The sequence below is a fragment of the Urocampus carinirostris genome, chromosome 3 (genome assembly GCF_059441175.1).
Source record: "Urocampus carinirostris isolate Australia breed hairy pipefish chromosome 3, RoL_Ucar_1.0, whole genome shotgun sequence".
Classification (NCBI taxonomy): Eukaryota; Metazoa; Chordata; class Actinopteri; order Syngnathiformes; family Syngnathidae; genus Urocampus; species Urocampus carinirostris.
The window spans coordinates 31,180,098-31,202,643 of NC_142351.1; the positions used below are offsets into that span (position 1 = coordinate 31,180,098).

A 22,546-nucleotide genomic window follows, 5' to 3' on the forward strand; every position below is an offset into this window, starting at 1 on the left:
CACCAGAACGAGTGCTTCCATTTTTTTCCCAACGCGGTAAGATAAGTCATTAAACTGTGGAGGCAAAACCCTACCTTAAGTCAAGACTTGACTTTAGGTGAGGCTCATGTTATCTAAAACAAATGCAAATTTCTCAACCAAAGAGTATTTAAAAATGCACATTTAATTGATACTTCAGTTACTTTTGCTCATAAATTGAATGTTTCTTTTTTTTTTTAATGAATGACGTTTTTTCTACCACTAGGAAATGCTAAAAGTAACCACTATCCCTTTAAAGCTGCTTTAACTTAATGTAAGGGGTGTTTTAACTGCAGTTATAGCAGCGTTAAAGCTGAATAAAGCACCAAAACCGAGCTCAATTTTTTTCTTTAAAAAAATATCTGGACTTTTCTTGTAAAGACTCAAATATTGTCGTGTTTATGCGTTCAAAAGTACAAGCACATATATTTGTGTTGTGTGTTTGCATTAATTGAGTTCCCCCAAAGTGTGATTCTATGTTTAATTTGACAGTAAACTTATGCAAAAATAGTAAACAGCTTGAGGCAACACCAGAACTGTCATAGATTGAAAATAATATTTCATGACGAATATAGGATTTTCCAATTTCCTAGTAGCTATTAAAAGCGAATGGCGCTTTTAGTCACAAGTAGTTCTTAGACAATGTTATGATTTATAAAAAAATAATAAAAAAAAAACATGTAACCTGCTGTTACTGAAAACGTCCAGCAGATGGCACTCATGCACTACAAATAGCCAAGGAACAATCAAATATCCCTATACAAAAAATGAGCATTGCTTGACTTTTCTTTTTGATATTTATTGTTCTTACAGAAAAAAGTATTTTGTAATTTGCTATAATGTAGCATAGTAAAGCACCGAAGATTTGTAGAATTTGGAAGCACTTAAGTAATTTCAAGTTTTTACTTGCAAGACAAAGCTAGAAATATTGGCTGAGCATGATCTAAAATCTCATTATTAAGTCACCAGAACGAGTGCTTCCCTTTTTTCGCAACGCGGTAAGATAATTCATAAAACTGTGGAGGCAAAACCTTACCTTATAAACAGTGGGGTGTTGCTATGGCGATGCCATACAGGTGAGACCTCTGGTCTGGCAAGTATTCATCAGTGAGCTTCCCGCTGTTTTTGTTGACTGTGATTACACCATCCCTGTAATGACAAGTTGAAGTGTAAAAGGCAGCACTTGTTTTTTTCAGCTGAAGTGACGGAACAATAAATGAAGGCGCTCACCTCCTCCAGTCGGTGAAGTAGAAGTGGTTTCTGTGGTAAACCATACTAAACGGGTAGTTCAGGCTGGGGTTTATGACTCTGCGCCCTGAACCATCTGGAGACATGCACTCCAACCGCTTGGTACCTGACACAGAAGAACAATTGTAAGGAGCAGATTTCTTTGAAAAAGTGAGAGTTAAGGTCATCGAGTAAACTGTCTTCCAGCTTCAGTTTAAAAAAAATGATCAGAACATTCAATTGAATCTGATGGATTTTTTGTTTACCTGCGTCAGCCCAGCAAATGTGCCCCGAAGAATAATCGTACGACAAAGCGTTGGGCAACCCGATGCCTTCGGAAACCACCACTCGCCGGTTTTGACCATCCACTGAAGCGCTTTCAATCTTGGGAGCTTCTCGATTCCAGTCGGTCCAGTACAGAGAACTGCAAAAAAATCGGATAAAAGAAGAATTAATTGTCATTGTAATGACAAATGCACAACAAAATAAAATAGTGCCATCCTGATGGTGCAAGAACATTTTACGAGGTAAAATAGTGTTTATATAGCCCTTAATCAAAAAATGTCTCAAAGAACTGCGCAGGCCACAATTATGCCATCCCTTTAGCTGAAACCAACAAGCGAGCAAGGAAGAACTAAAAACCTCAGCATCAGGAAAATAAGAAATCTTGAGAAGGGGCCACACAGGTGGTAATCCACCTTACAGGATGATCAGGCTGCAATAGATGTTGCATTGGCTAACAATGCACAAAACCTAGTGAACATCAGTTAAAAACAAAAAAACACAAGTAATATGTCGGAAAAGTCCTTGACAGCAACCACAGAGCTTCCCATCTCAGCCGGCTGGTCGATGCAGATGATGACATGCTTCAGGTCAAAGTGCTAGTCCACTGACCCAACTTGAAACGTCATTCTCCCTCATTTCACCACCAACCAGGCAGCCGGAAAGGACAGGATAAGTGCATAATTCTTTTGCTTATTATTCTAATTCCATATTGTTTTCCTTTAATGAACATGGAGGAACTCAAGATTACACAATGCCCATCCATTTATTATCGTCAGCGCTTGTCCTCAGTAGGGTCGCGGGGTTCTGGAACCCATCCCAGCTATCACTCATTCACAATTTGTCACGGTTGCTATGGCGCCCAGTTGATCCCAGCCGACTGGCGCCGGAGTCTGTCGCGGTTGCCACAGCGCCCAATTGGCCCCTCCCATGAACACCGGCTGAGACGCATTGACTGATTAATCCTTGGCAGTACTTAAATGCGCTCCTTTAAGCCGTTAGGGGGTCTGAGCGTTTGTGAAACGCCTGTGATACTTCTGTGAGACTTCTACAAGACTTCTGTTAAACTCTGTGTTGAATGCCTAGTTCCGTGAATCTGCCTGTGTTTGATCCCGTTTTATTTTTGGCCTGATCCGTTTGTTTTTGACCACTTTTCTCTTGTTTGGATTTCTATCCACTTCTGCGACCATCGATCCCCGGATCGAGTCTGTGTGCATTCCTCCTCTCCCCAATAAATTGTGAGTACGTTACGCGAGTGGGTTCTAAATTCTGTTTCCTGCCCTGGTCCGTGACACAATTAGGGACAAATAACCGGCCAGGGGAGGAAACCGGAGTGCCCGGAGGAAGCCCACGTAAACACAGGGAGAACATGCAAACCCTGCACAGGAAGGCTGGTAGCTGGATTTGATCCCGTTACCATGAAACTGTGCAGTAGAGGCGCTAACCAGCCGCTTTCATGGGTAATAGATTTAACTTTTCTTTTTGGGGATATTTTTTTAACACAGGTTAGTTTTAGTTTAGTCTTTTGGTATTCAGCACATTTTTAATCAGTTGACATGAACTATAATTAACCAAATCTGACATTCCTTCCGTATGACCTTGAGTAGTAATTCTAAGAAAATAACAATAAATCAAAATTAAAAGGATAATGCTTACATCTCATGCATAACTCAAGAGTTGAAAAAGATTGTTTCAGTTTCTTGAATAAAATATAAATACAATTTTAATTTGAAATGTCAATGAAAAACCCTAACCATAACTATTTTTAACTCACTGCCAGCCTATTTTGAAAGAATTGAGGTTAGATGTCTATACTAATTTAGTAATCCCTCGCTATAAAGCGGTTTACTTTTAAGTTTTTTTCAGATTTGTGTCATGCATCGTGTTCTATATTCTGATTGGCTTAACAGCCCCTCCACCTATTAATATTATACGCTGTAGTTATGTGTAAAACAAGTGATAATGGGAAACTGTTTATATAGTGCTTTCATTTGTCAAACAAAGGCTTGAGTCTGTAAAACGAGGTTTGTTATTGATTTGAGTGTGTAATACGGTGTTTAATTGTGTAATTGGAGGAAAAAAGGTTTTTATTTCATGGATTTTGCCCATCACGAGTTCTTTCAGGAACGCAACCCACACGATAAATGAGGGATTACTGTATATGGCACAGAGCAACTGAGTAGAAATAATATACACTTGTTAGTATTCTAATATTGTTCTTTGACAAAGATTTTTATACTGTTTGTGGTCAACTGAGTTGGCAAAAGTTTGTAATGCCACAACTATGGCTGTTAATCAAAAGGGAATCTGTTGCATTTTCCAATACATGTTAAATTCTGGACTTTTTACACTATACATATCATACATTCATGGGAACCACGCCTACACTCGGGAATACAACAACTTCAGTCAGCTAATCAACAATGCTCAGATGTTCACAGCTTGGGACAGTGTTTGTATGTGTGTGTATGTATGTGTGTGTGTGTGTGTTTGTGTTGGTATTCGAGAGGGCTGCTTTTCATCGTAAATGAAGGCATACATGTGGTAAGTCTATTGGGAGTCAAGTAAGCAACACACACCACATGTGTTATCAAATTACAAACACTCACATCGACGCAATGTTTGCTGCAGGTAATCAAGTTGAAAAACAAAGTATGTCTGAGCAGATGTTTGCGTGTGCGTGTTTGTCATTGTTTTGCTACTTTTGTGTGTGGTGAAGACTATGTGTGTCTGTGCATAAGTGTTTATGTGAGTGTAAGCAAAACTCTGGAATCGAAAAGCACCAGCTAGAACGTGAGTGTACTCATGTGGCGCTTGGCTTTTGGACAAGTAACACACACACACGGACAATCAGATTTGGCTAGAGGTCAAAAACTGAGCAGTTACAGACATTTGAAAGTTTCACGATTTTACTAAATCTCTTATGTTTAATGATGGATTAAACTCAGATATACGCATTGCTTTTTTTGTAATCCGGACACACGTTTCTGTTGATGATCCGTAATTAGTTGCAATGATGAAAAGCACATGTTTTTCCTGAAAAGCTGACTGATGATGGGCTTGTACTTTCACTCAGTTTCATGAGTCTTGGAGCCTGCGACTAAGGGAGCAGTAAAATCTGCTGGTCTTACACTAAGTAAACATGGGTTGCTTAAAAAAAAAAAAAAAAAAGATTGAAATTTTATCAGCTGGTGATGGACTCATATAAACCCCACCATGTCTCCAGTGAGGAACAAACCAGACTCAACAAGATGTCAGTACTAATAAATGAGGCACAGTCCTTGTTGGCACATAGTTTCACAGTAGATGGCCTCTGGGTTGCATCACTAGTGGGGTCTCGACGGGGCCTGAATACCGTCACTACTCGTATTTAAAATTGCAGCCTTGCAATACCGAACAGACATTATAAAGGACTCCTCTCACCCCAGCCACCACCTCTTTGACCTGTAGCCCTCTTAGGTGCAACAGAGGTCCCTGTAAACGAGGACTAACAGGCTCAGGGACAGTATATCTTACAGATATCTTACATATCTTACCATTTGCATTGAAAAATGTGTATTCGTATCTTTTTTCTTGATTTCATCAGGGTGTAAGCATCCTGCGGCTTTGGAGCCACATACAGCTCCTTAGCGATGCCTAGTGGCTCCCTGGCCCTCCTTCAAAAATGTTTAGTAAAAACACGGGATCGAGGTTTGTCGGCTGGAATGCAGCAAAGTCATATATTGTGATATGAAGTTGTGGCTCTCGGACCTGAACATGGCTGCAATCAAAAACTCTACCATTCCATGTGTAAGAGCTGAGCTGTGCGGGCCCAAGCTCTGCCCCTTAAAGGGGCAGTGTCACAATGTAACTTAGGCTCTCACTACACCCCTAATTTCAACAAAGAAGTAACCTTAAACAAACTTAAACTGTATCCATTTGATTTCATTCACGTTCCCTTTAAAATGCTGCTAATTCATTGGTGTAAACTCATGCTGCGTTCTATTGCACTCTTTTCGTTGCCCAGACAGGCATGTTATGCAAGTTCTTTTTTGTTTTTTCGAAAACTCAAAATAAAAATGAAATCAAATATTGGGTTTGTTTATTTAATTTCTCTAATTTTATCAAAGCAATGAAACATAATGTAATTCATTAATATTGTAATAAGGTTACATTTGAGGTGCTATCCTACAACAGAGTAGTCACATGGTACAACGTTCTCCACAAGATGTGCTGCATCCAAATTTTGATAGTTGGCTAATATACCTAATATAGATAAATCTAGCATGTGTTGAATCCCTCTATTATTAGGCTTATAGTGGGCTTTATTTTTTTGCGGCTGCAGAATAAATTGCTCTTTATTTGTTGGTCCAATGTGGCTCTTTCAATATTTTGGTTTGCCAACCCCTGCCTTAAATTGTTATTAATTCTTGTTGTATTAAAACAAATACTGTCTGCTACATGTATTTTCTCCCACTTGTCACTATTCTAATTGAAATGTAAACTCAAGGTATCAGATGAAAATATGTATGCGAGTACTCAGGAGCCCAAAAACCTGAATGGTAAACCCTTCATTTTAAATGCTTGGAAAGTACAGTCCACAGTTCATTCCTTACATTCCAATGTGAGATAACATATTTATTTTCACAAGTTTAATAATCTGATTTAGAACTTACGATGCAAAATGGTCAAAAAAATTACAATTTAATTAGCCATCCTTAATATTGATCCATGGTTCATTTAACCCTATTTGGCATGAGTTTAAAATAATGAAAACACATTGATAAGTAAATCATTTAATATTTTTTATTCTGTTTTTGAGACAATCAAAATGTGTTTGTTTCTGTGGAATGATAAGTAAATAATTTGTTTTTTTTGCTAAAGGACACCTGCAAGGAAGTTTGCTGAGGATGCCAGGGTTGTTTGTTTTTTTTTGGCTATTGGTTATACTGACTATTATGCGCTGTTTACATCATTCTCGCTATTGGCCAATCGTGTTGATGTTCTTTGGTTTCCACACCCCTTGGAGCTGATATGTTTTAAACAACATAAGCGAAATCAACAATAAGAAATGCCTCGGGAAGGGACCATTAGATTTTGGCATGGATGGATATTTTTAAAAAATCAAGGTTACATTATTTCAAAATGCAAAGTAAGATGGACCTTACCCAGAAGATGACACAACAATGATGGCCCGGGGGTTGACCAAATCGGTGTCAAAAAGCGTCCTTCGATCACTACCATCCAAATTTGCTCTTTCGATCAGGTCAGGGTTGGAGTCCACCCAGAACATCAGCCTTCGATTGACATCCACTGCCAAACCCTCCGGACTGACCAGATCTAGTACAACATATCATCTTTATACCTCCAGCCGGAGAAACAAAAAAAAAAAACCCATCTACACCATTTAACAATGTATATCATCACCCACTCGAGTTAATGAGTATCTCTGGCTCAGCTCCTGGCACCATTGAAGCTCTATTAATGGTCCGCGCTGACAAATCTGTCCAATAGACCTGGTTCTGTTTGCAGTCATAAGACAGACCAACAACTATCGACCCCTGCACACACAAACATGCACATAAGCATTAGGTAGATCCAATTTGTTAGGAAGGTCATTCACTGCAGTGTCCATCCATGCAATTACATGTAGCGTCAGCACTGTCCTAGACTGGCTTGCATCAAGGTTAGTCCCATTGAAAGGAAGTGCTCCTATTTTCTGTCCTTGTGCATACAGCAGTGTGGTATCAGTGTTCGGGGGAGGGGTAATATCCGGACGGGGGTAGGGGCGCACGATTGGCGGGGCCACTGAGGGAAGGCCTGCGACAAAATAGGAGTTGGAAATTAGCATATAAATTGGTAAGTTTTGTCGGAAGATTCTGCAGGGATGATTCAACACTCACATGCTGGCTTGACAACATCATTCGACCGGGTGCCAGGAACTTCTCGCCCATCTTGGTCAACACACCAGCAATAGGTGGTATCTCCATAGCACTGGACTGGACTGAAGATGACAGAGAAAGATTCAAGATAATAGGCAAGAAATAGTTGAATGATAAAGTGAGTAGGCATTAAAAATATTTTCAATATATTGATTTGCGTATATTTAAATATTTTTGCCAACAACAGATGACAAACTACCTGAACTGTCCATCAAGATCACACTGGGGCAAGTACTGTTGTGGCTCTGGTTTCCCACCATAATGTTCCATTAAACTGGTCCTCCATCGCTCACACACACTCTCAGGACGCTCAGTCGGGGCCACTTGAACTGCAAGAGACACATCGAAAAACTAAACATTCCTGCTTGGTTTTATAAACATTCTTTGGGCTTAGTCCCAGGGTGTCTGCTGAGATTCTAAATCTTCCAGGTCATGGTGATCGTCAAAAGTTGGAGGCAACTTATGGAAAATGTTTATTCTTGAAACCAAAAGTCTTCTTGAGCAATACATTTTATGGGTGGTGATGATAAGACTTTTATTCAGAAATTGATGTTCCATTCATCCATCCATTATCTTCACCACTTGTTCTCAGTAGGGTCGTGGGGGTGCTGGAGCCAATCCCAGCCATGTTCAGGCAGTGGGCAGGGGACACCTTGAACTGGTTGCCAGCCAGTCACAAGGCAAATATTGATATTATTTATCATATTTCTTTCTTATTGCATGAGAATGGTGACCACTAGCAAATCATTCCGCAACCATGCAGGTCACAAATTGTTTGGTGTGCAGACACACTAGTGTACCCAATCACCAGAGACCCTACATGTAAATTTAAAACTAAGAAATGAAATGATCTGCATTTATATAGCGCTTTTCAAGTCAATGACTTCCCAAAGCGCTTTACAGTGTGCTTTCCCAATAGCGGCCTTGTATTGCAGCCATGTAAGACGCTAACCTGCTTATTGGGGGTAAGATTTTTGGATTTAGGATGAGTCATCTTCAACAGACCAGAAGATTCCAGTCCCCCTTTTTAAATATTGTCATGGATTTGTTTGCTTGAGTTTACAGTTGACCCATCTTCAGTATATGCAAAATTTGTGATATATCATGTTGGGTGTTCCTCTGTTGCAGCCACACACACACACACACACACACACACACACACACACACACACACACACACACACACACACACACACACACACACACACACACACACACACACACACACACATAACTCGCGGTATACACACTTTATAGCTGTTATGTTTACCTCGTGAAAGCCCTCAAATAGCTCCTATTATTAGATAGCATTGGAAGGGGCAGCTGTTTTTTGTGAAATACTGCAGATGTTTCAAGATAGAGTGAAGGAAGATGATGATGCCGGTTTGTAAATATGACATTTAAAAAAACATGAGCCAATGATTGAGAGTAAGGTGACAACAACTGTTCACATGTGAGGCCTCACAGCTCGGTAGCCTAGATGGTAGGGCGCCCGCTCCGAGACTGGGAGGTCGCTGGTTCAAGCCTCGGCCGAGTCATACCTAAGACTTATAACATCTGTACCCAATGCCTCCCTGCTTGGCGCTCGGCATTAAGGGTTGGAATTGGGGGGTTTGGTCACCTAATGACTAAAATGGCTGCACAATGCTTGGCTGCAGCTGCATCGGCTCGCTACAGTTTATCTGTACGGGTCAGGTGTATCGACATTCCATTCTGTGTGCATGGTTACAAAGAATGACAATAAAAGTAAATTCTATTCTATTCTTCAATCTGAAAAGGGCACGTTTTGTTTTGGATTGGATTCCCAAGGACACACTACATCAGTCTTTCCACAATACAAATAATGAATATGTTTGGGTAGTCATGATTGTTGTTAACAGCAAGTACTGCTTTTAGCTAAAGTGTGTTTACACATGCGCTTGTAAATGAGGGTTGGGGAAAAGAGTAGCGCACCTAAAAAGGCATGCAATTTATAAACAGAGGATGGGCTCAGTTTACCTGGAGTGTCACAGTCTACAGAGGAAACACCAGCTTGAGTTCTTGTTCCTGCTCTTTCTTGACCGTTGCTGTCCACACACCAACATTGACCGATGGAACCATGGCACTGAATGATAATGATAATGGTTTGATATGATAAAAGTAGTAATGAAATAGGAAAAATATTCTGTATAGAAAAGATTTAAAAAATTCTAAGAAGGATATAATAGCTAGCTTGATTTGTAGCTTTAAAAAGATCTATTAAATGCACCTGTTGTGGTGTGTACTGGCCATTAGCGTCACACTGAGGTATAAAGACTCCCACTATTGGATAACCTTCTTGACTAGTGGTCTTGACACTTGCTTGGTGGTGTTCACAATGAGTTTTGGGGCGTTCATCTGAAATGTTTGGTTGAGGAAACGAAAAGAATGGGTGCTATTAAGATTCCTACCTGCATATAATGAGTGACAGTCTCAAAATAGCTTTACCCAGTCTTGCACATTTGATGGGTGTTGCGCCAGGTGGGGTCCTGGTTCCAGATATTTCCTGTCCTTGGCTGTCCACACACCAGCAATGTCCAGTCGAGCCATGACACTGAAACGGTAATGCCATTTTTTACAGACCAAATACTACCACAGAACTTGACTCTTGAGCGCTTTCACTCATACAGTAACAATACCATGTACTGTTAGCCATTTCAAGTCATGCCATCCATATATATATATGTATATATATATGGATATAACATTTTATTTTTTCTTTCTTTTTACAACATCTGCTTCATCACTCATCTTTCATAAAAACATTATACATATTATTTAAATAGTGCTTACCTGTTGAGGAGTGTATCGTCCGCTATCGTCACATTGAGGTACAAAGGCTCCCAATATGGGATAACCTTCTGGACTGGTCTGTGCACGGTCTCTGTGGTGCTCACAGTGGCTTTTAGGATGTTCTAGCAAATGCCAGTCATGCAAAACATTGAAAGGCAATCTTACTTGATACAGCGCTTAATTTTCCTAAACATTTAAAAAGTGATTAAGACCTTGCTTTTCACATTCAACAGGTGTTGCACCAGGAGATGTTCTGGTCCCAGGACGTTCTTGTCCTTGGCTGTCCACACACCAACAGTGTCCACTGGAACCATGACACTGGAAAACGATATTTTAATCCAGTGAACATTTATTCAATGCATACTAAGTATCGTAAATTCCAAAGCTTATGTAAAAAAATTGGCTTCGTAATTAAACAAATATGCAATCGCTATTTTTTGGGTTTCCTCCTTTGCAGGGTAATAACTAAAACACACCGCAGAACAACACAGTTGGTCACTATGGGCAAAAAGTGAAATATTATAGAAAGATCATGCCGATGTACAAAGTTTAAGATTAGAGAAATGTTTTTCTCTACCAGGGACACATACAAGCTATAAATGGGTTGCTGGCTTGTGAAATGCAGGTGAAATAATTGCAAATTTACATCACATGGCTAAAGAAAACTCCTTTTGCATTTACCTGTTGAGGTGTGTACTGTCCATTGGCATCACATTGAGGTACAAAGGATCCCAATATGGGATAACCCTCTGGACTGGTGGCCTGCACGCTGTCTCTAAGCTGCTCACAGTGAGTTTTGGGATGTTCTAAAAAATAATTTAAAAGTAAAACATGGTTTGTCAGGATATTCTAAGAGATTTAGGTATAATTTTGTTTCAGCACCTGGTTTGTCACAATTGAAGGGTGTTACACCTGGAGTAGTTCTAGTACCAAGTCTTTCTTTCCCTTGGCTGTCCACACACCAACAATGTCCACTAGAACCATGACACTAGAATACACAATTTATTTTGTTCCTATTGATGATGTGCAAAAATAAATAATGCATAAATCAGTCTTGAAAAGTACCTGTTGTGGAGTATAGTGTCCATTGGCATCACATTGAGGTACAAATGCTCCAACTAATGGATAACCCTCTGGACTGGTTGCCTGAATACTGTCTCTGTGCTGCTCACAGTGGCTTTTAGGACGATCTATCAATTACATTGTAAAAAAACGTTCATGTGTCACCAGTTTTCGAAGACAATGGAAGGTTAAACTGGCACCTGGTTTGTCGCAGTCAATGGGTGTTACACCAGGGGGAGTTCTCGTTCCAGCTCTTTCTTGTCCTTGATTATCCACACACCAACAATGTCCACTGGAACCATGACACTAGAATGTAATATGCAAGTTAGTCAAATTGATTCTACAGTACAAAACACACAATAAGTAAAACCATCCAGATGGGTACCTGCTGAGCAGTGTAATGTCCGTTAACGTCACATTGAGGTACAAAGACTCCCACAACTGGATAACCTTCTGAACTAGTGGTCTGAATCCTGTCTCTGTGCTGCTCACAATGGCTCTTTGGACGTCCTATAAATTATATTGCAAGGTTATACTTAAAATTAACTTTTAAGATTGTTTCTGAATAATGTAAAGGATTGCAAAGTTAAACTTAGCCACCTGATGTGTTGCAGTTGATTGGTGTTACACCAGGAGGAGTTCTTGTACCAGGTCTTTCTTGTCCTTGGTTATCCACACACCAACAATGTCCACTAGAACCATGACACTAGAATGCATACATGATTTTAGTCAGATGTGTTTACAAAACAAGGAACTAAACTGGATTTCAGAATCGTACCTGCTGAGCAGTGTAATGTCCATTAGCATCACACTGAGGTCCAAAGGCTCCCAATATGGGATAACCCTCTGGACTAGTGGTCTGAGTCCTGTCTCGATGCAGCTCACAGTGGGTTTTAGGGCGTTCTACAAATTATGTTGCAAGGTTGTATTTAAAAGAGCAAATTCAAGATTGACATCACATAGTGTAAAGAAAGTGCAGTTAAACATTGGCACCTGGTTTGTCGCAGTCGATCGGCGTTACACCAGGAGGAGTTCTCGTACCAGATTTTTCTTGTCCTTGGTTATCCACACACCAACAATGTCCACTAGAACCATGGCACTAGAATGCACAATTCATTTTAGTCAGATTAATTTTAGAGTACCCAATGAACTGAACTATTTGAGAATTGTACCTGCTGAGGTGTGTACTGTCCATTAGCATCACACTGAGGAACAAAGGCTCCCAATATAGGATAGTCCTCTGGACTAGTGGTCTGAATACTGTCTCTGTGCTCCTCACAGTGGGTCATTGGACGTTCTACAAAATATATTGTAAAGTTGTATTAAAGTTGAATGGATACAATTCTTAAGGATAGGGAAACAAAAAGGTTAATATTTTGCACCTGGTTTGTTGCAGTCGATGGGTGTTGTGCCAGGGGGAGTTCTTGTACCAGATCTTTCTTGGCCCTGACGATCTACGCACCAACAATGTCCACTGGAACTGTGGCACTAAATTACATAATTTGTTTTAGTCAGATTAAATGTATACAGGGGATACAATGCCACAAACTACCTAGAATTGTACCTGTTGTGGAGTGTATTGACCATTATTATCACACTGAGGTACAAAAGCTCCCAATAGGGGATAACCCTCAGGACTGGTGGACTGGATACTGTCTCGGTGCTGCTCACAGTTGGTCTTTGGACGTCCTACAAAATATATTGTAAAGTTGTAATAAAATTGAATTGAACAAGACTTAAGGTTAAAGAGACAATGAAATGTTAAACTTTGGCACCTTGTATGTTACAGTCAATGGGTGTTGTGCCAGGAGAAGTTCTTGTACCAGATCTTTCTTGTCCCTGGCTATCCACACACCAACAATGTCCACTAGAACTGTGACACTTAATTACATGATTTGTTTTAGTCAGGTTAAATATACACAGGGGATACAATGCCACAAACTACCTAGAATTGTACCTGCTGTGGAGTGTATTGACCATTAGCATCACACTGAGGTACAAATACTCCCAATATAGGATAACCCTCAGGACTGGTTGTTTGAATACTGTCTTTGTGTTGCTCGCAGTGGCTTTTAGGCCGTTCTACAAATGACAGCGAGTTAAACTAAATGAAAACATGAACGGGTTATCAGACTGTAAAGACAAAGGAAGGCTGAACTTTAGCACCTGGTTTATCACAATCAAAGCGTGTTTCACCAGGAGGAGTTCTTGTTCCAGATCTTTCATTTCCTTGGCTATCCACACACCAACAATGTCCACTAGAGCCGTGACACTAGAATATAAATTTCATTTTAGTACAATTGATGACAAACAAACAATAATAATGGCAAATGCCTTGTCTCGAATTGCACCTGCTGAGGATTGTAGTGTCCATTAGCATCACATTGAGGTGCAAAAGCCCCGACTAATGGATAACCCTCTGGACTGGTGGTCTGTATACTGTCTCTATGCAATTCACAGTGACTTTTAGGTCGCTCTAGAAATTACATTACAAATTTGTTCCTTAATCCAAAAACATACATCATAATCACAAAGCATTAACACCAGAAACATTTGATTTAGCACCTGGTTTCTCACAGTCAACACGTGTTGTACCAGGAGCTGTTCTAGTACCAGGCCTTTCTTCTCCCTTGTTGTCTACACACCAACAATGTCCACTAGAACCGTGACACTGAAATACACATTATGTAGTGTTGTTTTTTGTGGTGATGTGCAAATTAATTCTTCAAACCTTCTATAATTTACCTGTTGAGGAGTGTATTGTCCGTCAGCATCACACTCAGGTACAAATGCTCCCAGGAGTGGATAACCCTCTGGACTGGTAGTCTGCACACTGTCTCTGTGCTGCTCACAATGGCTTTTAAGTCGTTCTGGTATTTATATTACAATCAAACATTTGGGAAATCAGCATTTAAGTACATATTAATGGACCTTAGAGAATATTTGTTTTTTGCACCTGCTTTGTCACAGTCGGTGGGTGTTGTGCCAGGAGGAGTTCTCGTACCGGATCTTTCTTGTCCCTGGCTGTCTACACACCAACAATGTCCAGTAGAGCTGTGACACTAAAAATTACATTTGAATTAAAAATACTCATAACGTATATACAGTTGAGAATATTAGGATGATACCTGTAGCGGTACATAATGTCCATTGGAGTCACATTGAGGCACAAAGGCTCCAATGCGTGGATAACCCTCTGGACTGATAGTCTGTACATTGTCTCTGTGTTGCTCACACTGGCTTTTTGGTTGTCCTGGGAAATTGAATGCAAAGTTTGATATGTTATGAATGAAAAAATGTGTCTTTGTGAAATTTAAAATTATATAGCATTGGCACCTGGTTTGTCACAGATGATGGGTGTGGCACCAGGAGAGGTTCTAGTGCCAGGTCTTTCTTGTCCTTGGCTGTCTACACACCAGCAATGTCCAGTAGACCCGTGGCACTAACATAAAACTTTTGGTCTTAGCATAATCAAAGAATATACAGTAAAACCCATGCCTCTCTAATATTTACCTGTTGCGGAGTATAATGTCCATTTGCATCACACAGAGGCACAAATGCCCCAACAAGAGGGTAACCATCAGGACTGCTGGTCTGTACACTGTCCCTGTAATGTTCACAGTGGGTTTTTGTCCGATCTGTTTTTTCTGTATGAGAAAGACACATTAAAATGTTGTTTACAAACAATGGGGATATTTTGTAAAAGTTTGCTTAAAATCCTTGTAAAAATCATGAATCATCTGCTTAATTTGCTTTGTACTTACGTAACAGCTAGATAAAAACTAAACAACCCGAAAAATTAAACACACAGTCATCTGTTTGTTAATAGCACCAAGTGACCATCAAAAGGATAAGTGGTTGATCAGTGGTTGAAAATCAATAAATGAAGGAATACCATAGCACACAGCACCACTAGTTGATTCGTGTTGAATGAGGTTGTTTGACATGAAAAGCCTTGAGACATTAAACACATTTGCTTTTGTAGTTCTGATTCTGATTAAAGGAAGAAGTCAATCTTGTGGAAGAAGTTCATCTTCAGCTCGGTAGCCTAGATGGTAGGGCGCCCGCTCCGAGACTGGGAGGTCGCTGGTTCAAGCTTCGGCCGAGTCATACCTAGAAACTTACAACATTGGTATTCATTGCCTCCCTGCTTGGCGCTCGGCATTAAGGGTTGGAATTGGGGGGTTTGGTCACCTAATGACTCCCAACACAGCAGTTGGGTCTAAAATGGCGGCGCCCTGTTTGGCTGCGGCTGCATCGGCTTGCTACATTTTAACTGTAAGTGTCAGGTGTGTCGACATTTCGTTCTGTGTGCATGGTTACAAAGAATGACAATAAAAGTAAATTCTATTCTCTTCTATTCTATCTTCTCTGATATTTTTGTTCCTTCACCTGGTTTCGCACAATCTGTGGGTGGCGCACCAGGCCTAGTCCTGGTTCCGGGTCTTTCTTGTCCCTGGCTGTCCACACACCAACAATGCCCAGTAGAATCATGACACTGTGAAATATGGGTGACATTAATTTTACAATTAAGTGATATGATGAAATCACGTTAAAATAGAATTTTAATAGTTGTTTGATCTCTTCTAACCTGCTGTGCTCTGTAATGTCCATTAGCATCACACTGTGGCACAAAAGTTCCTACAAGTGGATAACCTTCTGAACTAGTAGTCTGCACGCTGTCTCTGTGGTGCTCACAGTGGGTTTTAGGGCGGTCGTCTGACGAGATTAAATTCATTTTAGGATTGCAATGCACATACAGTAACATCTACAAAACATCCAGACAATGAAACATGTTTGGTCAGAAACTTAAATCCATACCCAATCTTTCACAATCAATGTGAGGTGTTCCAGGTGAAGTTCTTGTTCCATGTCTCTCCTCTCCCTGGCTGTCAACACACCAGCAATGACCAGTAGAACCATGGCACTGATAACATAAAAAAACATAACATGGTAAACATGACAAACACTTTAAAAAAAGTGCTTACCTGTTGAGAAGTGTACTGTCCGTTTTCATCACACTGAGGTATGAATGCTCCCACTATAGGATGACCCTCAGGGCTTGTGGACTGTACATTGTCTCTATGACGTTCACATTGGGTTTTAGGTTGTTTTGGTTCCTCTGGTTTGTCTGGACGCAAATAAAATACATTAAGATAATGTTCCAAAGCGGTTCCTTTTTTATGGATGGAGGATGCCCAAGGTGCTGAAATGCATTCCTCACCATATCTATCACAGTCTGTTGGTGTCATACCAGGAGCAGTCCTTGTTCCTGCTCTTTCTTGTCCCTTATTGTCCACACACCAACAATGTCCACTGGACCCATGGCACTGTTAATAGGTCATAAACCTTTTAAACTTTTCTTCTTCAAACTTTTTATTTAGCAGTCTTTTATTTTCTGTCTCTCTGTGCCCACCTGTAGTGGCCTGTATTGTCCATCAGAGTCACACTGGGGGATAAAAGCTCCAACATGTGACTGCCCGCTCTGAAGACTGTCTCTGTGCTGCTCACACTGACTTTTATTATCATCTGTCTGCCCTAAAGAGAAGTACAAATGTTTTATAACGGATTTTTTTTTGCAATGACTCTACACTGTTTAAGTCAAGGTACTGCTTGCGTAAGGCTATCTAGTAAAATGAATAGACTTTCTTCAACATGCTACGGTATGTTTTGACTAAAGTGATATACGTTCAATTTTAACACGAATGAATTACATTGAATGTTGGTTAAAAATATTTGCAATTCAATTTATTAGTTGTTTGGCACTGGGTCTTTTATTGCCATAGTCTACATGTAAATGCCATAATTGCAGAGAAACTTATGTCAAGATCACTCACCTTGTTGGGAGCAGATGGAACCATCACCATGATACCCATTTTGACACTGACAGAGGAAGGAACCAAGGCTGTTGGTGCATCGTGCATTGACATGGCAAGGAGAAGACCTACATTCATCAATGTCTGAAGACATAAGTAGAGGAATTATAATGAATGCTAACAAATTGAAAAATATGTCACATTGCTTAAATGTCATGTCTAATTTCTCTGGTTATACTGTACAGCATACAAAGCTCTGATTAATTGAAATAAGTAATAATAATAACAATAACAAACTATTGGCAAACACATGTATGAAAATGGAGGAAAAGAGGAATGCAAATCTTTCACAGCTACATTGTCATCGTTATTGTTTTGCAACATATTTTCATGCAGATGACACAGAAACTGAGAATTTGAATAATTCATATGTGCATTATTTCTTTCTCATGATTTGGTTTATTTAATTGCATCATTTTGTGATCATCACAGTGCTGTCCCCCAACGAACCGGATTGTCTGGTCTTTGTAATTTTGATCATATAAAACACCCTAAGCCTAACCCCAAAAAAATGTATCTAAGAATAGCTGAATTTTTAGAGGTAATTTAAAATAAAAATAATACAAGAATTCCCAATTAAATATCTCTATGTATTGTGCTAATTTTAAATGTCATTAGATTCCAGAGTCACACCAAAGTATTGATGTAGTAAAGTATAATTATTTGCCTGTGTTGTAGAGGTAAGATCTTCGGCCTGGCCGGAGCTTCTCTCTTGCCGGTAAATTTATTTGATATTATTTTTACTTCATGGATGATTGCACAGCATGCACGCTGCTCGATGCAATTACTTTTACTCAAACATTTACTCAACTTTTTCCACCTAAGTGCACACTCGATTTAAGGACCGAACCTCGAAGCTGCACCTCGGTGGTGCACTTTGGCACCGAGGATACTTTAGCAGAAGCGCGCACTTCAGCGCAGAAGTGCAGCTTCGAATTTTCTTCGGGCCAGGTCCCTTAGATCGAATTGATTGGTTGGGTTTGAGCTGGATCGAGCGTTTATACCCGCAGGCTGGGTGGTGTCGGGCTGGGTTTTTTTAGGCCTGATTTAACCTCTAGTGTGTTGTGTGTCCTAGTCTTCAACATATCTAACAAGTTCTCTACGACAACTTACCCACACATGTGCGCCCATCAAAGCCAAATTCGTAGCCTTTCTGGCATTGACAGCGATGACTACCAGGTAGGTTGACGCACTGTGAATGAGCACCACATGTGGACAAGCCTTCTGCACACTCGTCGACATCTTATCAAAGAGCAAAATAGAGACAGAAAAATGTCAACAGAAGAACATGCCTGTCCATATGTGAGTGCAAACACCTGGACCCAAGGCCTCATTCTCAGTACTGTACAGAACGTTGTTATTATGCGGTCATGGAAAGACACTGAGGCCCGGCCATGGGAACCGAGGTGCAGCCTGGGGCTTTCTTAGAGCTGTCAGCAGGAGACATGGAGATAATACTGAGCTAATGACAGGCCATGAACAAGCTTAAAGCAATGCAAGTCCCTGTTAATTAGATCATTAAACACAAGGAGGTTGGGGCAGACAAGGAGCAGAACAGGGAGTGATGATTCCTTCCATGCACAATGAGTGGACAGATGTCGACAAGACTGCACCTTGAACTGTCTGTCTTTGTGCATAGTTTGTTTGATGTGGTGAATAGTCAGGAGTGAAAATATTTGATTCTGACGTAACTGTATGGACAAGTTTATATTTATTTTCATACTCTGACATTTAAAGAATAAATGTCGCCTTCTTAATTTGTACCTCCAATTTTTTATATTTAAAAAAATGATGTAAAAATACACATTAATAAAATAGGAATGTAACAATATCCATCAAATAACACAATAAGATAAACAAATCAGTATGAACTTCGCGGTACAACAAATATCCCAATCTAATAACAATCTGTTTTATACAAAAAAAGAGTAGAAAAAAATTGTCCCTTTCACAGCTATTCATTGTCACGTGATTAATTTGCCCAGTAGCATAAGGAGTCATGATCTGTAGTTCAAAATGCTGTACTTGGCTGAATTGAACAAAAAAAGTCATAACTTTTGTTTGGGGAGTCCTAAAATATTTACTCATATGACTGATTTATGACAGTTATAACTGCCACATTGACCAAAGTGTTTCTCATTATAATCAAACAGGAATAAAGCTACCACAAGGTGAATGAACTGCAGAAATGGAATACAAACCATCCTTGTTTGCGTCTTCTAATTTTAAGACATGACAATAACGATAAAACATGTAATTCTTAATATCACATTGGTAAGAACCTGGGAGGATATTCTCCACAGGCAGTCTAAAATGCTTTTATGCTCCCAAATATCCATCTGTATTTTCAAAATGTTACTTTTCTACTTTTATTGAAGAAAAACTGGTTCAATCAATAATTCCCATCTTTATGCCAGCGTATTCATTTGGGTATACATTGTAAAGGTTATGTACTCATTTGTAACCCTTTCAAATCATTTTTCGGTGGCCTTGGGAGTAAGGGCGCCCGCCCCGAGACTGGGAGGTTGTGGTTCAAGCCTCGACCGAGTCATACCTAAGACTTACAACATTGGTACCAATTGCCTCCCTGCTCGGCGCTCGGCATTAGGGGTTCTAATTGGGGGGGTTTGGTCACCTAATGACTCCCAACACATCAGTTGGGTTGAGCGAGGGGGCTGGGAATCCCCTCCGCTGTATCAATCTCCCAAAAAGAGTCAGGAATGACTTTAGCCACCCCCCACTAGGGGGATATGGCTCCGGTATATATATATAGTGTAAAGGTTATGTACACATTTGTAAACCTTTCAAATCATTTTCCATAAAGAGTGCATGCCGGGTCAAAAAAGGGACAAGTTCAATTACCATTGCAATTGCGTCCATCCCCTCGGAAACCAGTTCCGCATCGGCACTGGAAAGCTTTGTCTTCCTTCGGGATGCATTGGGCAGTTGTGTCACAGTCATGGCTTCCATCATAACATGGGTTAACCAATTCTGGTCCCGTTAAACCTGCTAAAGACAAGCGAAGCAAAAACATTTTTAAAAAATTACTAAATACTATTATTTTCCTTTTACCTTAGAGTTGTACAACTATGTGTTTAATGGCTCAACAACTGCATGTCAATAATTATTTTTTTATGTGAACTGTAACAAAATGTTTTTGTGAATAAGTTGAATACCGACTTTTTTTGTCCTTCAACTTGTGAAGTTTGAGGGGCTTTCTTAAAGAGACAGTGTGTAATATTTAGTGCCTCCTAGTGGTATAAAATCTCATTCAGTAAAAAAAATGATTTGCATAATACATGAACTTTGGAAAATGTATATTTTTCTTTAAAATAGTGGAATTGATACTTAGTAGTTGTGGCCATGTTTGTCTGGCATCTTGCTGCTACGTTGTTCTCATTTGGCACTGGTTTTTGTTTGCATTAGACAATCCAGTGCTATCTAGGGGTTGATTACACAATGTACCTTTCAAGGGACACTGTACTATTTGATCACTAGATGTTACTTTATTATGTAGTGCAACCAAAAACAAGTAATACAAAGGAAAAATACAAACTACGGAAACTTAAAGTGACCAAACCGCTTATGAATTCTTCTCATGTTTTTGCCCAGCCTATAACAAGTTTTTTTTTTTTTTTTGGGGGAGGTAACCATTGCAGAAAGATCGCGGAAAATCATGTCAGCTCCCTCTAAGTGAGTCTCATGTTATTCTAAATGAACCTACGGGTATTTTAAAAATGCACATTTTTATGAAGTATCTTTGCTTATTATTTGAATCAATATAGTTTTTTTTCATGATTTGTTTTTTTTTTAACCGCTAGGAGTGCTAAGTAAAATACAATGTCCCGAGATAAGAAAGGCTTATCCTATCAATGCATTGCTTGCACATTTTGTTGTTTTATTATCTGTTCGAAATTATGTTCACGAGATTCAACTTTAAAGAATGACATCTTATTAAACAGAAAAACATTTGGACAATCAAAAACTGTGCGTATTTCAGAAAAATGATCATGAATGAAAACATTTTGCACAGGAAAATTCACATTGAGTCAAACTTTGTATTATTAGTATTAAGTTCTTAGAATAATTACAGTAACTAGGCTAAGTAAACACGTCAAACCAATTGCCACAGGCTGGCTTTCTTTAAGAAGTGACTTCCTTCGTGTTCTCAATATTCAGCACATGGTAAAAGTTAGACGCACTAATACACGGCACACACAAATACACACTTTCACATGCACACACTCACACAGCTTGATAAATGTGCGGATGTGTGCGAAAGGTTCCCTCTACCATGACCTCACATTGACCATTTGTTACGAAACAAAATGTTTTCTATTTCCGATTCGCACATTGGTTTAAGCAGATGTTCCAGATGTTCAACATTTCGAAAACAAAAGGGTTAAAAATAATACATAGCTTATATCTATCATACAAATTAAAGACGAATATTTTAATGTAGGTCATCTGTTATACTGCTTACCAGTATTTAAGCTTATGTTTGGGTATTGGAATTATTTTATGAACTTAACTACTATTCAGTTAAAATCTATTAAAACAATAGTAGGTAAAGGTGCACTTTAAAAAAATTCTAACAAGATTAAATTGAATTTAACTCAAACATTTAATAAGTTTCAACTCCACCTCACAGTGGTTTTCACATGTACCACTCTTTCAAAGAAATTGCGTTAGAGTACAATAACATTTCCACATGTAACGACGATAATCAGCATTCACTAAATAATGTGTATCAGGTGTAGTTGGTACACAGACAGAAAATCCCCTGCACACAGACAATGATTTTTAGTCCAGATTGCTTCCATTGCCTGCGGCAAGCGCTTGATGTTTGCCTCTAATCAAGGGGCGTTCCATTTGTGCACACGAGAGGGTTACGTAAATTTGGTCAGACAAAAAAAGGAGACATGGGAAGGATCATTACAGACCTTGTATAGTAAATTCGGACTTTTGTTTTGTGCTAATTTTTTTATCATATTTGTATTACACATATTGTATGATGACTGAGGGAGTAGAGCAAAGAAAACAGTAAACAAATTGAAACACATGTATGACAAATCAGTCAATCAAAGATTCTTAATTCTAGGTTCACAAAAGTGACAGAATTCCTTTTTAATGTAAATGTGCAACCACATTCAAGTTTTTAACCAATAATTCATCTGACATACATACAGTAGTTATAATAATAATAATAATAATAATAACAAAGATAGATGTGCTGCAGCTGGTTGGGTCTCATGATAGAAAAGAGGAATGCAAATAATGATTTTCTATCTGTAATATACATCACCCCTCCCTGGTTTAACTAATTCCAAAAAACACTTTCACAACTAC

The 22,546-nt window shown here is 39.3% G+C and overlaps 1 protein-coding gene across 3 annotated transcripts in view; it reads right to left on the minus strand.

Moving 5' to 3' along the window:
• The window catches only part of nid2a (nidogen 2a (osteonidogen)), a 61,323-nt gene that overhangs the window by 8,900 nt on the left and 29,877 nt on the right, over positions 1-22,546 (minus strand). For 2 of the 3 annotated variants that reach the window (XM_088331458.1, XM_088331456.1), the window contains exons 15-57: positions 20,060-20,206; positions 18,311-18,439; positions 17,159-17,281; positions 16,738-16,859; positions 16,546-16,651; positions 16,310-16,452; positions 16,143-16,248; positions 15,913-16,040; positions 15,714-15,819; positions 14,835-14,968; positions 14,658-14,763; positions 14,450-14,574; positions 14,278-14,383; positions 14,067-14,191; positions 13,887-13,992; positions 13,673-13,797; positions 13,488-13,593; positions 13,279-13,403; positions 13,097-13,202; positions 12,886-13,010; positions 12,704-12,809; positions 12,494-12,618; positions 12,315-12,420; positions 12,100-12,224; positions 11,922-12,027; positions 11,707-11,831; positions 11,522-11,627; positions 11,325-11,449; positions 11,142-11,247; positions 10,941-11,065; positions 10,472-10,577; positions 10,260-10,381; positions 9,915-10,020; positions 9,697-9,824; positions 9,447-9,552; positions 7,648-7,777; positions 7,410-7,510; positions 7,154-7,326; positions 6,938-7,067; positions 6,675-6,846; positions 1,512-1,669; positions 1,249-1,372; positions 1,055-1,167 (exon numbers count right to left, since the gene is read on the minus strand). In XM_088331458.1, the coding sequence (XP_088187584.1) occupies positions 1,056-1,167; positions 1,249-1,372; positions 1,512-1,669; positions 6,675-6,846; positions 6,938-7,067; positions 7,154-7,326; positions 7,410-7,510; positions 7,648-7,777; positions 9,447-9,552; positions 9,697-9,824; positions 9,915-10,020; positions 10,260-10,381; positions 10,472-10,577; positions 10,941-11,065; positions 11,142-11,247; positions 11,325-11,449; positions 11,522-11,627; positions 11,707-11,831; positions 11,922-12,027; positions 12,100-12,224; positions 12,315-12,420; positions 12,494-12,618; positions 12,704-12,809; positions 12,886-13,010; positions 13,097-13,202; positions 13,279-13,403; positions 13,488-13,593; positions 13,673-13,797; positions 13,887-13,992; positions 14,067-14,191; positions 14,278-14,383; positions 14,450-14,574; positions 14,658-14,763; positions 14,835-14,968; positions 15,714-15,819; positions 15,913-16,040; positions 16,143-16,248; positions 16,310-16,452; positions 16,546-16,651; positions 16,738-16,859; positions 17,159-17,281; positions 18,311-18,439; positions 20,060-20,206 (5,222 nt within the window). In that variant the 3' untranslated portion in view covers position 1,055. The remainder of the gene's footprint in view (positions 1-1,054; positions 1,168-1,248; positions 1,373-1,511; positions 1,670-6,674; positions 6,847-6,937; positions 7,068-7,153; positions 7,327-7,409; positions 7,511-7,647; positions 7,778-9,446; positions 9,553-9,696; positions 9,825-9,914; positions 10,021-10,259; positions 10,382-10,471; positions 10,578-10,940; positions 11,066-11,141; positions 11,248-11,324; positions 11,450-11,521; positions 11,628-11,706; positions 11,832-11,921; positions 12,028-12,099; positions 12,225-12,314; positions 12,421-12,493; positions 12,619-12,703; positions 12,810-12,885; positions 13,011-13,096; positions 13,203-13,278; positions 13,404-13,487; positions 13,594-13,672; positions 13,798-13,886; positions 13,993-14,066; positions 14,192-14,277; positions 14,384-14,449; positions 14,575-14,657; positions 14,764-14,834; positions 14,969-15,713; positions 15,820-15,912; positions 16,041-16,142; positions 16,249-16,309; positions 16,453-16,545; positions 16,652-16,737; positions 16,860-17,158; positions 17,282-18,310; positions 18,440-20,059; positions 20,207-22,546) is intronic. The other variant, XM_088331457.1, reaches the window with a different exon arrangement.